This window comes from Typha latifolia, chromosome 10 (assembly GCF_019914945.1).
Source record: "Typha latifolia isolate L0001 chromosome 10, TyphaL0001v2, whole genome shotgun sequence".
Classification (NCBI taxonomy): Eukaryota; Viridiplantae; Streptophyta; class Magnoliopsida; order Poales; family Typhaceae; genus Typha; species Typha latifolia.
Genome location: NC_133095.1, coordinates 2399563 through 2412315, shown reverse-complemented (window position 1 = coordinate 2412315; position 12753 = coordinate 2399563). Strand labels below are relative to the sequence as shown.

General features: G+C 35.7%; 2 protein-coding genes and 1 long non-coding RNA gene across 3 annotated transcripts; 2 read left to right on the top strand and 1 right to left on the bottom strand.

Moving 5' to 3' along the window:
* Nucleotides 1-1133: 1133 nt before the first annotated feature.
* LOC140796763 (uncharacterized) lies at nt 1134-2196 on the top strand. The gene is made up of 2 exons (XR_012110526.1): nt 1134-1683; nt 1908-2196. It is a non-coding gene; the product is annotated as an uncharacterized lncRNA (long non-coding RNA).
* A 2872-nt stretch (nt 2197-5068) lies between these two features.
* On the top strand, nt 5069-7710 carry LOC140796202 (protein SULFUR DEFICIENCY-INDUCED 1-like). Its single transcript, XM_073149123.1, has 4 exons — nt 5069-5571; nt 6344-6556; nt 6641-6796; nt 7085-7710. Exons 1-4 carry the CDS (start codon nt 5452-5454, stop codon nt 7484-7486), a joined length of 891 nt encoding a protein of 296 aa, XP_073005224.1. The 5' UTR covers nt 5069-5451; the 3' UTR covers nt 7487-7710.
* A 261-nt stretch (nt 7711-7971) lies between these two features.
* LOC140796201 (vesicle-associated membrane protein 721-like) lies at nt 7972-11120 on the bottom strand. The gene is made up of 5 exons (XM_073149121.1): nt 10632-11120; nt 8869-9010; nt 8651-8771; nt 8484-8546; nt 7972-8325 (listed from the first exon to the last, which is right to left on the bottom strand). Exons 1-5 carry the CDS (start codon nt 10819-10821, stop codon nt 8182-8184), a joined length of 660 nt encoding a protein of 219 aa, XP_073005222.1. The 5' UTR covers nt 10822-11120; the 3' UTR covers nt 7972-8181.
* Between the last annotated feature and the right edge of the window lie 1633 nt (nt 11121-12753).

Sequence of the window (12753 nt, the reverse complement as noted above, 5' to 3'; positions counted from 1 at the left end):
AATATAGTAATATATGTTATAAGAGAATGTTTTCTTTTTGTCCTAAACAAAGAGATATAAATGTTGAGTGAGAGAGAGAGACTTTCAAAATCATTTTATACAAAAACGATTTAATTTAAAAAAAAAAAACCTTTACATAGCTGCTTACGTAATTTGGTATATAGTTTCAATAGATTGAAGTAGAACTGTAATAAAATTTTCATAGGAATAGTAAACTAAACTATGAAACTTAAATTACAAGTGATGTGCGCGGATCTCAAAGCATATTGGGTCGTATGTGAACTCTGCTCTGTTTAATTTCATGATAATGAAAACATAATTAATTGATAAAGGAGGGCACTGTTCATTTCCGTGTGTCATATTCAGTATTTTGTTATTTATAGATCAATAATAATCTATAGGTTATTCATAGACAAAACAAATAGACTAATCCTTCTAATATATAAACCAGATAATTATGTTAACCTTCTTAAGAAATATGCCATATAGGTTTGAATCTAATACCTCTATCATAGACAGGTAGAACTCTAATAATTAATTATTTTAAGTTAGTTTTAATCACCACTAGTTATCTAATGTTTTCTCTCTTATTTGTTAGAATAGAAAAAAAAAACCAAAATTATTGTTCTCTATCAAAATTATTAAGACATCAGAGAAGAAGATTCATAGTCTCACCGTACAGTGGATGAGAGGTACAAAGATAAGGTTAGGTAAATTTGTTCCTAAAGTTCCAAGATTAGGGGCTAATTAAGGTAAGACTTCAAAAGGTCTTTAACCCTAAGAAAAGCATCTAACATTTTTCTCTCTTGAGGATTAGCTTCAGCAAACAATGTTTTAGAATCTCCGAGATCAAAGGGGACAAAGTACTGTGTACTTTAGTTGATGAGGGTTAAAGAATTTAACCTTTGTTAAATATTGGAAAGCTATGGATCCCATTTATGTACTCCCTTCCTAACATTAGTAATATATATATATATATATAGATATATATATATTTATATATATATTGAAGTGTGCAGACTATGGACAGACTTATCCACTGACAGGAACAATCAAAGGTCGGTTCTTTGTTGGGGTTTGTTATTGTTTAGACGATGAGATATATAGCCTTCTTTCATTGGCCCTTCCTTTTTTTTCTTGCATCAAAGAACTCAATCCAAAGGCAAAGTGAGAGGTCCACGTTGTCACCATCTTGCTTTTATTCCTACAAAAGTGCAGCAGAATCACCTCCAACTCCAAAGACAGAGAAAAGAGAAAAAGGAATCTAAACCAAAGAGGATCTTATAACAAGAATGTAGTAGTAGCGAAGAAAGAAATCCTTCCTTCTTTTTTCTTCTTCTTCTTCTTCTTCTTCTTCTTCTTCTTCTTCATCTTCATATATGGAAGAAGGTAGGGAGTGGTGAGAGGGGAAAGGAGTAGTGGGTGGGTGGAAGCTAGAAGAAGGAAGGATACGGGAAGAGAGAGGCAACTGATGGCATTGTTGAGTTGGCTACTGGCATGCTTGTTTTGTATTGGGTTTTTGGTGTCTCTGGCAGTAGGAAGTGGGGGTGCAAGTAGGGAGAGTTTGATGCATTTGGAGGGCTCAAGATCAAGAGATGGGCCCATGAAGAAGCACAGCAATTTAGATCCTTTCACTAGTCGTAAAAGGAGAGTGCCTAATGGCCCTGATCCAATTCATAACAGGTACTTGTCCTTCACTCTTGTCTTTCTTTCCTTCATCTCATTTCTATCCGTCATTTCGTTTTAATGGTACAGATATCTTGTTTTAGGAATCACATCGGTAATATGTAGCTCTCTCAAAACAAATTAAGAACAAAGTGATCATAAGCTCATAACTACTATGTACCTTAGTTTTGACACCTCCCATGTCCAGCTAACCACCATTAATGGATGCATGAACTTCTCAGGAAATCAGGGAACTCACGGCGACCGCCGGGAAGAGCGTAATCGGAATATCGGAGGCATGGAAACTTCCTCTGAGTAGAGAGGAGCTGGTTTTCATGCATGGCTGGTGATCATCTTTTAAACAAACACTTATCTTCTCCATTTTTATTTGTATTTGTATTTTATCTTCTTTTTTTTCTACTTTTCCTTCTTCTTCTTTTCCAGTAGAATGATGTATTTGTTTAAGAAGTACAGGAGTTACCTAAATAGCCTCTTTAGTGATGAAACCATGCATGGATTCATGGGCTTTGACTTCCTTTGTGATTGGTGCCCTATAAAGTGAAGTAATCCTACCAATTTTAACAGTAAAAGTGAGCAGGATTATATATAGTCTTAAGAAGTAGGATAAATATCAAACTGATAACAATTGGACTAAACTAACAACTTATGTTAATCACTAGATAGGTGGAACTATTGACTGGTCCAAGGGTCATTAAGACTTGCCCAAAATGGCACTACTTGTTCATGGAGTCTCGTAGTAATCACCAAACAGTGGAATAATAATGCAAAGCAAAAGAAAAAGGAAGACAGCAAAGTAGCTTCTACCCTGCTTTCTTTTCTTTCTTTTTTTTAAACCCTTTTGCTTCTTTTGTTGCAAAAATTCTGAAGGAATCGAGGAGCAAAGATTGTTGTTATAAAGCAATCGACTCTTTAACCTTTTTACCTTAAAAAAAATTTAATTATTCCTACCCCTTCTGAATTATTATTATTATTATTTTTTATATATATCGCGTAGACTCTTGAACTAATTTTTTTTAAATTAAAGTGAGCTGCCTGCCACCTAAAACCAAATCATGTTCATCTCGTGCTACTGTAATTTTTTTTGCATAATATTTAGAGCTTTTACAATTAAATTATAGTTTGTTTTCTTTTATTTAGTCGATGCACACTAAATCTAAACAAATTAAATGTAATTAAATTGCAAAAGTGTCCATAATACCCCTCAGTGTATTTGCTATATAAAGATTTGCCATGGGTCAAAACTACATCGATATCGGCTATCTTTTTTCCTTTGCAATAAAAGCTCAAAGTTCAGACAACTGAAGTAGTTTTTACTACACTTTACTACGTCTATATTTACTGAGTCTAACTGCCACCTATCCATTTCCCCTCTATATAAGGAGCAGTAACCTTCCCTTTCTTATCAATCGTCTAGATGTATAGATATAGAGAGATGGAGAGGTGGTGCATTGTTGCAATAGTCCTAGCCCTAGCACTACTTCAATTAATTGTAGCAAGGGACATGCCTAAACTTAGCCATGCAAGCAATGTTTGAAGGAGTTAATGACCAGAAAATTTTTGTATTTGGTGGCATTGGCGGCGGCGGCGGCGGAGGTGGTGGTGGTGGTTTGCTTTGATTAATTAGCTAAATTCTTAACATGAAAAATATTTTTCACTTTTAAGGTTCTTGTATGGAAGTTATTAGTTAAAATGGGTTAGGTTAGGGTTTAAAAACATTTTAGTTACTTGAGTTGGGCTTCATAGCATCATGGACCAGTTTGGTTTTTCTTTGAGGAGTCTTTGTCATGTATTATTGATTGGTATTCTAAAATGATGAAAAGTTGCTATTCCATACTTGCACTAAATTTTCAATATTATGCAAAATAAATAAATAAATAAATAATTGTTCTTTTCTCTGAAATTAAAAATTCGTTGTAAATGACCACTTAATTTGTGAATTATGCTCGATTTATAGGTTATGTTTGTACTTTGGGACCAACTTATACAAATTTTAGGCTCAGATTTTAATGAAGCATTTTTAATTAAGGAGGCCCATTCAAACTTAAGTTTAATTATGAATAACATAATAAGCACCCAATACCATATCAGTTTAAAGAAAAAATTTAATAACATTTTGATGAAGTGGATTATTTCACTAGTATATATATATATACTAGTGATAGCTTAATTGGGAAGAGTATTTAATTTTGACATCCAAGTAGCACTTCTCTAGCCCTAGTTCAAAATGAGTCTAGAATGGGCCTTGGACTTAAACAAATTCACAAAGATGAGAGATGATTGGAATTACCCTCAACTAATTGATCCACATACATTAATCAAGAAAAAAAAAAAGAATTTTTGATATAAATAACCTATGTTAGTGCTGGTAGTTGAGCTGTTACTCATTTATTCCAACTATTTTATTCACATCAACTCTATCATTATATTATGTTATATTAATTAATCAATTCATCATTTAATTCCTTTCAAAAAATAAACTTATTATATATATAGAAATACTCTATAGGTTAGAAACTCTATGCAATCGGATCCAAATCAGGAGAAGGTCTAGTCCAAAACCGGGTTCGGAGCAGTCGCCCATAGAACCCGAATCCCGCCTCCAAACGAGCAGCGGATCCAACAAGGTAATTTTCTTTTCTTATCTGGCACCCTACATTATGTACTTATTACGATTTACACCTAATCTTTCAATAATGTTTATTCGACCCTGCATATTGAATAAAATACTAAAAGACGCCTCCCGGTAGGCATTCGTTTTTGAAGAAAACAAGCAGTATATTTTCCCTTCTTAATGAAAAGTAATCTACTAATTTTTTCATTGTTCGACCTCAAATATTTTGTTTCTTTTAAGACAAAATGTTAAAATAGCGGCTATAGTTAATGTAACTCATTTACATACTATCTTTACATGTTGTTTTAATAAATTGTATGAAATGAAAAATCTATGGATGATCAATATTTTTCCCATGACCAAATAGGTCATAAGATCGACTTCAATTCTAAATAATTATTATGGAAAAAATTATTTGGTGTTCAGTAGTGGCTTAACTGAATAACATGGCTCAATTGATAGCCCAGCAATACGGTTGTCTTAGAGGAGCAGCTTGGCAGTGCGATAGCTTGGAGCAATATCTCGATAATATTTAGTTCGGAGTAATAGTTGGGTGATGCACACGGCTTGAAGTCTAAATTAAACAGTTTAGTATATTGGCTAAAGCTTGATGGATTGATGGGGCCTTAGTGTTCTTGTATCTAGGAAGAATCGGCTCTTTGTCTAGCTCATATCTAACATTTGGGCTCTTAATGATAAAATAAAAAGAACTAGGGATAGAGTTTAGAATAATGAAATAAGAGGGCTTAAATCTCAATAAACGCCATACCCGAGGAATTTCCGAGCGTAGAAAGGTCCCAAGAGACAACTACGGAAAAGACGAAAGTGCCCTCTTCTCCCATCACTATTCCCCCGAACCGCCGCACCAAGGTTCGCTCGGAGTTACACGTCGCCCCTCATCGTCCGACACGTGTCCTCTCGCACCCCGTTGGATACTGCCACAAGGCTCAAAACCAGCTCCGGTTACGAACCTGGCCGATTTGCCGTCCAAGTTCATCCCTCCTCCTTTTTCTTATTATAGGTGTGTCTTCTCTCTCTTCTCCCTCATCTCTCCACTACTGGGGATTGTGGAAGTCTACGCGCGTGTTAATCGGCTTTCTTTCTCTTTTCGCCTCAGAGATAGAGGAGAGAGAAAAAGAGTTATAGAGAGAGAGATGGAGGGGAATGGAAATATTAGTTGGAAGAGGAAAGGGATAGAGAAGAAGGATTTGTTTCATGTAATCCATAAAGTACCGGCAGGGGATAGCCCTTATGTTCGAGCTAAGAACTTGCAGGTATAATTCTTGATTGGCTAAATATATCGTCTTTTTTTCTGTTGTTGTTGTTGGAATCTAAGTTTAGGTAGGCAATTGATGTTTTATTGTTTGTATCTTTTCTCCATGACGTGTTGTCTCTTTGGTGTCAATTTTTTTGATGGTATCGGATATTGTTGGGTTTTAATCTATATTTTAAGTGAGATGTTAGTTTGTGAGCATTAGTGTAACAGCTTGATCTCTTTTGGAGAGAGAGAGAGAGAGAGAGTTTCTAATTTGATCAGTAGTAGTATATTGTGGAGACCATCAATTTGAGATTTGGGCTTTTGTTCTTATGAGAAGTTGAGTTAGTTCACCAATTTCTATGGAATATCACTACTGCTTCTCACATTTGGGAGGCAAATAGGCTTGATTAGATTATATCACCAATTTTTGTCAGAGATTAGATTGTAGGGAATGGTTAATATGATCTCCTTTTTCTCCAAAATGACATGGATTAAATCTTGGATGAAGCATACATGTCTAAATCTGCATACTTATTTTTTTCCTTAGATTCGACTTCAAACTTTTAGCTCCTTTCTCAATTGTGTGATTGTTTTGATGTGAAAGGAGCAAAATTGCTGCACTTGAATCCTATCAAGCATTACAAAGAATTGATAATCTTAATTGTGAAATCATTGCATCTCTATATCTATACTGTATAGTTTTAGCTGATAGGTTTCCTTGGTTTGCTATCAGAAACTACTTGTTTAATTGGGTATGAGTCATAAAACTCTATTTGATTCTTTGGCAGCTCATTGAGAAGGACCCTGAAGCAGCCATTGTGTGGTTCTGGAAGGCAATTAATGCCGGTGATAGGGTGGACAGTGCCCTTAAGGACATGGCTGTGGTAATGAAGCAGCAAGACCGCGCAGAGGAAGCGATTGAAGCCATCAGATCCTTCAGACACCGATGCTCCAAGCAAGCGCAGGAGTCTCTCGATAACCTATTAATTGACCTTTACAAGGTATGATTGCGAGTATAATCTTACTTTGGTAAATTAGTAGATGTAGTATACGAGCTTTTCTCTCAATTGAACTATTTTGATCAGAAATGTGGGAAGATTGAGGAGCAAATAGAGCTTCTGAAGGAGAAGCTCAGAATGATATACCTTGGGGAGGCCTTCAATGGGAAGTCCACCAAGACGGCGCGTTCTCATGGCAAGAAGTTCCAGGTTTCGATCAAGCAAGAGACGGCCCGCATTCTTGTAAGTTACTACTGCCAAATGCTGTTCTTGTTGCTTTTGCTACTATTGCAAGTTTTACCTCATAGCAATATCACACTCAAACACAGCAGAAGCTTCCCTTTTAAGTTTTAATGATTGAAATGAAACCGGTAAGCATACCAAGAGAGATATGAAGTAGATCTTGATATGCTGATTTAGATTAATTGAACTCTTGTAGAAAGAAAGGCAGAGATGACTAAATTGTAGAACTCTTTTTCAGGCTGGTAGAAGTCTTTCAAATACTGATTCATTTCAAAATTTATCTGACAGGGAAATTTAGGTTGGGCTTACATGCAGCATGAAAATTATGATGCAGCTGAGGTGGTATATAGCAAAGCTCAATCTATGGAACCAGATGCGAACAAGGCCTGCAATCTTGGCTTGTGCCTCATCAAGCAGGGTCGGATGGACGATGCTCGCCAAGTCCTTCAAGACATTGCACTTTGTAGGTTTTCAGGATCTGACGACAATAAGATGGTTGCCCGAGCAGAGGAGCTGCTGCGTGAGATTGAGTTGCAGCAGGCTGTTTCGCCATTGGAGATGGGTCTGAGCATAGGAGAAGAGATCATGGAGAGATTGGATAGTGTGATGAATGAATGGACCCCATTCAAGTCCAAGAGACTACCTATATTTGAGGAGATTTCGGCCTTCAGAGATCAGATGGCTTGTTGATCTTTGTTCAAGATGCTCCTCCTTTTCTTTTTTTGGTAGATTAATAGATGTGTACATTCCATTGTAGGGGAGTGATGTGGAAGGTAGCAAGTGTGCATTGTGAAATTCCCCTTCCTGAATGGCTGACAATAAAAGTCAGTAAAGGTAATAAGGGATTTATTTCTGGGATAAGGAGCCCTTGTATCGTTGTTTGAAGGATGCAATGAGTTTAATCCTCAGTAAAATTGCAGTGCAGTGCTTTCTGGGTTCTCGGATTTTTGTTGATGAGTAATTGGAGAAGAATAGGTTCAAGAATTAAGTATTCCCTTTTCCACCAGAAATGAGCAATAAAACCATCGAAACAAATTAAGATCAAAGATTAACTTGGAGAGCTTATACATCATTAATAGAGTACAATTCAAAAAATGCAGTGGGACGCTTGGAACATGAGCATGCATATGGCATAAACGACCAATCCTTCTGATCACCATGAAACAACCAAAAAATGCGGTAATTGAGCACACAGACACCTTTCCACTAACGCAGCAAAGACAATTGTGTTCAAGCTTTACACAAAGTAATATCCAAAGTATAATTCAATCCCAACTCATAGACCCAGTTACGAACAAACAACAGGAGAAAGGAAATACAAAGAAGCCAATTTCTCTGTAGTTCCAATTTAAAGCAACGGACTAGCGGTCCCAAGTCCAACTATATTAGCATTTGAAGCCATGGCAGACGGACAATATTATGATGAGGATTAGAGCAATTATGATGCCCAGGACAATTAGCTTTATCTTCATGTTCTGTAACCACATCTTTCGTCGCACCTGTGTCCCTTGCTGCCTGAAATCTTGTGCCTGCATTGTTAAGGATCGGAAAATATGAGCCCAAATAAGGTAACAAAGCACTAAAAGGGAGGAGGCAGTCTATGCTTCTCCATCCCAATACAAGTGGATGATAGCAAGATAAATCCCAGCATTTATGTGAGGTAAAATTTGCACTACAGAAGGCTTACCTGGGATCGAAGGTTCTCTGTCTTGTCAACAAGCAGCTCAATTTTCTCTCCACGATCAAGAACCTGAAATCGAGAGGATTTTTTACAAAAACAGTAACATTTTAGACAAGTAACTCAGTTCATAACAGCATAATGTAAATCCACTATCGGACATGCAAATGCAATACCTTCTCGATATTTTCCATCATAACTCCTTTGACTTCTGAAACTTGGGCTTTGACTTTGGCCAGCTTGCTTATCTCCTCAGGGTGGTCCACACAATACTGCATCTGCTCTTTGAGTTTTGATCTGGCACGTCAGCAAATAGTTCCATCATCAAGATACTAAATGCACTATATTATATTTATTTATGCCATTCCTAGCCATTCCTAGGAACAAAAGTTACCCGAACTCTCGGCTAAGACTGCTGGCTGGAGCTGTTGCTGCTTTTCCTCCTGCATATTTTTTGGTGAAGTCCTCCTTAACCCTCTCCAGGAATGCAATAGGAACTTGTCTACCAACTGACTCAACTGCAACTACGCAATATGCTGCAAAATCAAAACCTGAAATTAGCTCCTCAAGAATAGGTCAGTTGTATTGACTAAACGAATCTAATAAAAAAAAACTCAAAAGACACAGATAAAATTGTCTTGAAAAATTTTGCAGCAACAAGATAAAAAGCTACAATGCTTGCTGGGCTAAGCACAGCTTGCTGGAAGTGAGTATTACAGAGCCATGTTTGACAAAAGGATAACAAGAGGGTTAGAGTATGGAGCCAAATAAAGAATGGCCAACATACAACATACTTACCGTATTTCAACGCACCTATCGAACCACTACAGATATTACTCATATACGAGGCAGTTATCATGCATCTAATAGGAGTGGATTGAATATAATGTTTGATGAAATCATAGAATAAAAACCTTTGTCAGAAATTTAGGTCTAAATCATCAGCATGTTTACTATAATCTATGCTGAAACAAAAAAACTCGAAAAAAGATATCACAAAGAAAGGACACAGATTAGTAATATTAATAGAAGATTACAAAGGAATGGAAAAATAATCATGATTTAACACTCCATGCAGATCCTTAAATATGCATGACAAGAGCAGATATTCCAGGGTACTGTACCATAAATCTAGAAAATGCCCTAAAACAATATGCTGAACACAATAAAATGCAGCAAGCTCTCGACTAAAATTCCACCAGATCACTTATAAATTTTCTACTCGCAATTGCAAAAAAACAAGGATATACATTTTTTACTCTCCAAGTCCAAGTACAATCATTTTTATTCCTCAAAATAGTTAAATACTACATCCGGAAGACTGTTTTTTCATTACAATATTATAAGTGGAAACTAAAAAGAATGATATGAGTTAACTATATGATTGATACTTTTCCTATTAAAAGTGAGACAGAAGTTACATAGTCTAAATAATCTATTGCCAAAAGTAAAAGTATCACTCTCAATTTTTCCAACAAGAAGATGTTCCTTCATTTAGAGGATGCCTATGTAGGTAAGTGGGCAGGTGTTGATAGACACAGCATTAGATGGACCCCTTTTTAGGGGAAAAGGCAAATGTTTGTTCTCCCTACATGCAGCAATGTCTGCACCTTAGGAATATCAATAATATGAAAGGAATAGACCTGAGGTGGCATTTAAGTAATCATTCTGCTAGTTGGATGTAGATTACATTCCTTTCAACTCATAACAACTACACAAAGTGAAGTCTACAAACCTCCGACTGTAATAGCACTGGGCAGGTTAATCGTGAATTGCAGCGTTGTAGAAGTTGCAAGCTTACAATTATATACCAATACCATCCATTCAAAATAGTAAACAGAGAAGATAACATAATCAAACTAACTTTTCTAATCCAACAATAAATCAAAAGAAATCCCCATAAACCACATTACTGTATGAAATCTTTGAATAAAAAACCAACCCTTCGATTCCTATCGCATTAAATTTTGGATATTTCAGAAAAACCTAATCAATAAAAGAAAGAACAAAATAAACCTAGGAATCGCTCGCGAACTAATCCAAACACCATCCAACCCCAAAAACCCCCACCGATTAAACGCATAATCGGAGTAAAGGCGAGAAGAGAGAGACAGACAGAGACGGAGAGAGAGAGAGAGAGATGGAAGGAGAGATTACTGTATCCATCCTCAACGAGGTAGTTGAAGGTGTGGCCATCGCAGTTGTAGGTGAACCTATTGTTGCTCGCCGGAAGCTTCATGAGGCACTGCGAGGCGACACCGGTGAAGTTACCGGTGAACTCGGTGTACTCCGCTAAGATCACCGTCCCCCGGGCCACGAAGCTGTAGATCAACGATTGCTGCCCCATGGATTCCCCAAACGAAACACTAACCCTAACCCTAACCCTAATAAAGAGAAAACGATAGGGCGTAGAGAGGAGATGGAGGAGGAGGAGGAGGTGGTGGTGGAATCCCTTTTTTTTTTCCCCTTTACGCGTGAAAAGAAAAAGGAGAGTGAAATGGTCGACAAGGTCGATGTTGCGGAAATATATATATCTATATATCTAATTTAATTTCGTGATTTGGGAGGGGGTTAGATGGAAATATGGGTGAGAACTGAGAAGGGGTAGAATAAAAAGGGAAGTTACTTGTTTGAAACGGAAGCAGTGACTTGTGAGTTGTGGCTGGTTTTCTAGATAAAACGTCCTTATCTATTCCTATTATTACAAACTAGCCACGCTCTATATCATAGCCTTTCAAAACTTTCATCATTTCGAATCTTCCATTACTTAGGGGCTGGGCTCCTCGATTTATATTAGTACAAATTATATGGTTTTTTCTCACATACATCCTTCTAGAAATCTTTTATTTATACATAAACTCGTGTTTCGTATTTATATAAATACCCCTCAAACTATTTAGTTTTTTATAAATACCCTTTAAAACTCTTATTCTTCCTAAGTACTTATGAAAGTTAACAAATAATAAAAAATTTCTCCGTTTTAACAGTACAAGGACAAAAATAAGTTTATTCTTTTCGTGCATACGTTGCTCTCAAATAAAGGTATTTTTATTATTTCATAACAGTTGTATAAAAAAATTATTAATTTTGAAGGGAATTCGTGCAAATATTAAATTTGCAGGGCGTAGAAGCAAATAAGAAGATTTTAGGGATATACATGTAAAACTAAACTAAACTTATATGCTTTTAAGTTAAATACAATTTAACCCCTTAAAATTCATTGTCTTCCTAAATTTATATTTTTGTATAGATAATAAAAATTTATGGTGTTTTATTAAATCACAAACTACTAGTAAGAGGGTCAAACTTTCAATCTCTCATAAAGAATCGAGCATCTCAACTATTGTAAAATTAGTGGAGACATTTTTTTTTTCCTTTTGTACTAATATGTGTAAATTTTATAATTAGTAAATTTGTGATAAATAAAGTTTTTTCATGATATATTTTCTCTGGACTTACTTGTAAAAATTGCAACATAATTTCTATCTCGTAGATAACTAAAGTGTAGAAGAATCGGGTCAAGCATTGGAACGACCTTAGTGATTTCCTAATAAATAGTATGTGTTTTGGAGTTATATTTTTGCTGACTTTGAAGTCTCTAAACGTTAGAAGTTAGCCGTAAAAGTCAAACTATATTTTGATGAAAATTTAATATTTGCAATTCAACTAAAATTTTAACAATTTTAATGTATCGTAAGGCATTGATTAGTAGTTAATTGACGAAATGTCATTAGCTATAGTAAAAAAAAAAGTCTAAAAGAATGGGAATTTGATCTTTTGTTCTTATACGACTATAAACAAGTTTTTTTTATCATTCATGAATTCGAAGACTGGACGTGGGCTCGACAAAATATTAACTCTCTTTGGATACAGAGACACTTTGACCAACTGACCTTTAGCTAATATACTAAACTACCTAATCTAGACTTCAGGTCATGTGCCTTGTTAAACAATTGTTCCGAATTAAATATGACTGAAATCTGCTCCAAGTTATCGTGTTACCAAGTTGCTCCTCAAAACTAACTACACTGTCAAGTCATTAATCGAGTCAAGCTGTTAAACCAAGCTACCAAAGCACCAAACTACCAAATAATTTTTTTCCACAATAATTATTTAACATTGGAGTTAAACCCATGACCTCCTTAGTTATGGAGAATGTACATACCAACTCTAGCTGACTATAGACAAGTTAAATAGAACGTTTGTAGTCTAAATTTATTATTTTAGTCAAGATTAAAAATTAATTTATTTATTAATTTTTGGCATGTACACACCTTAA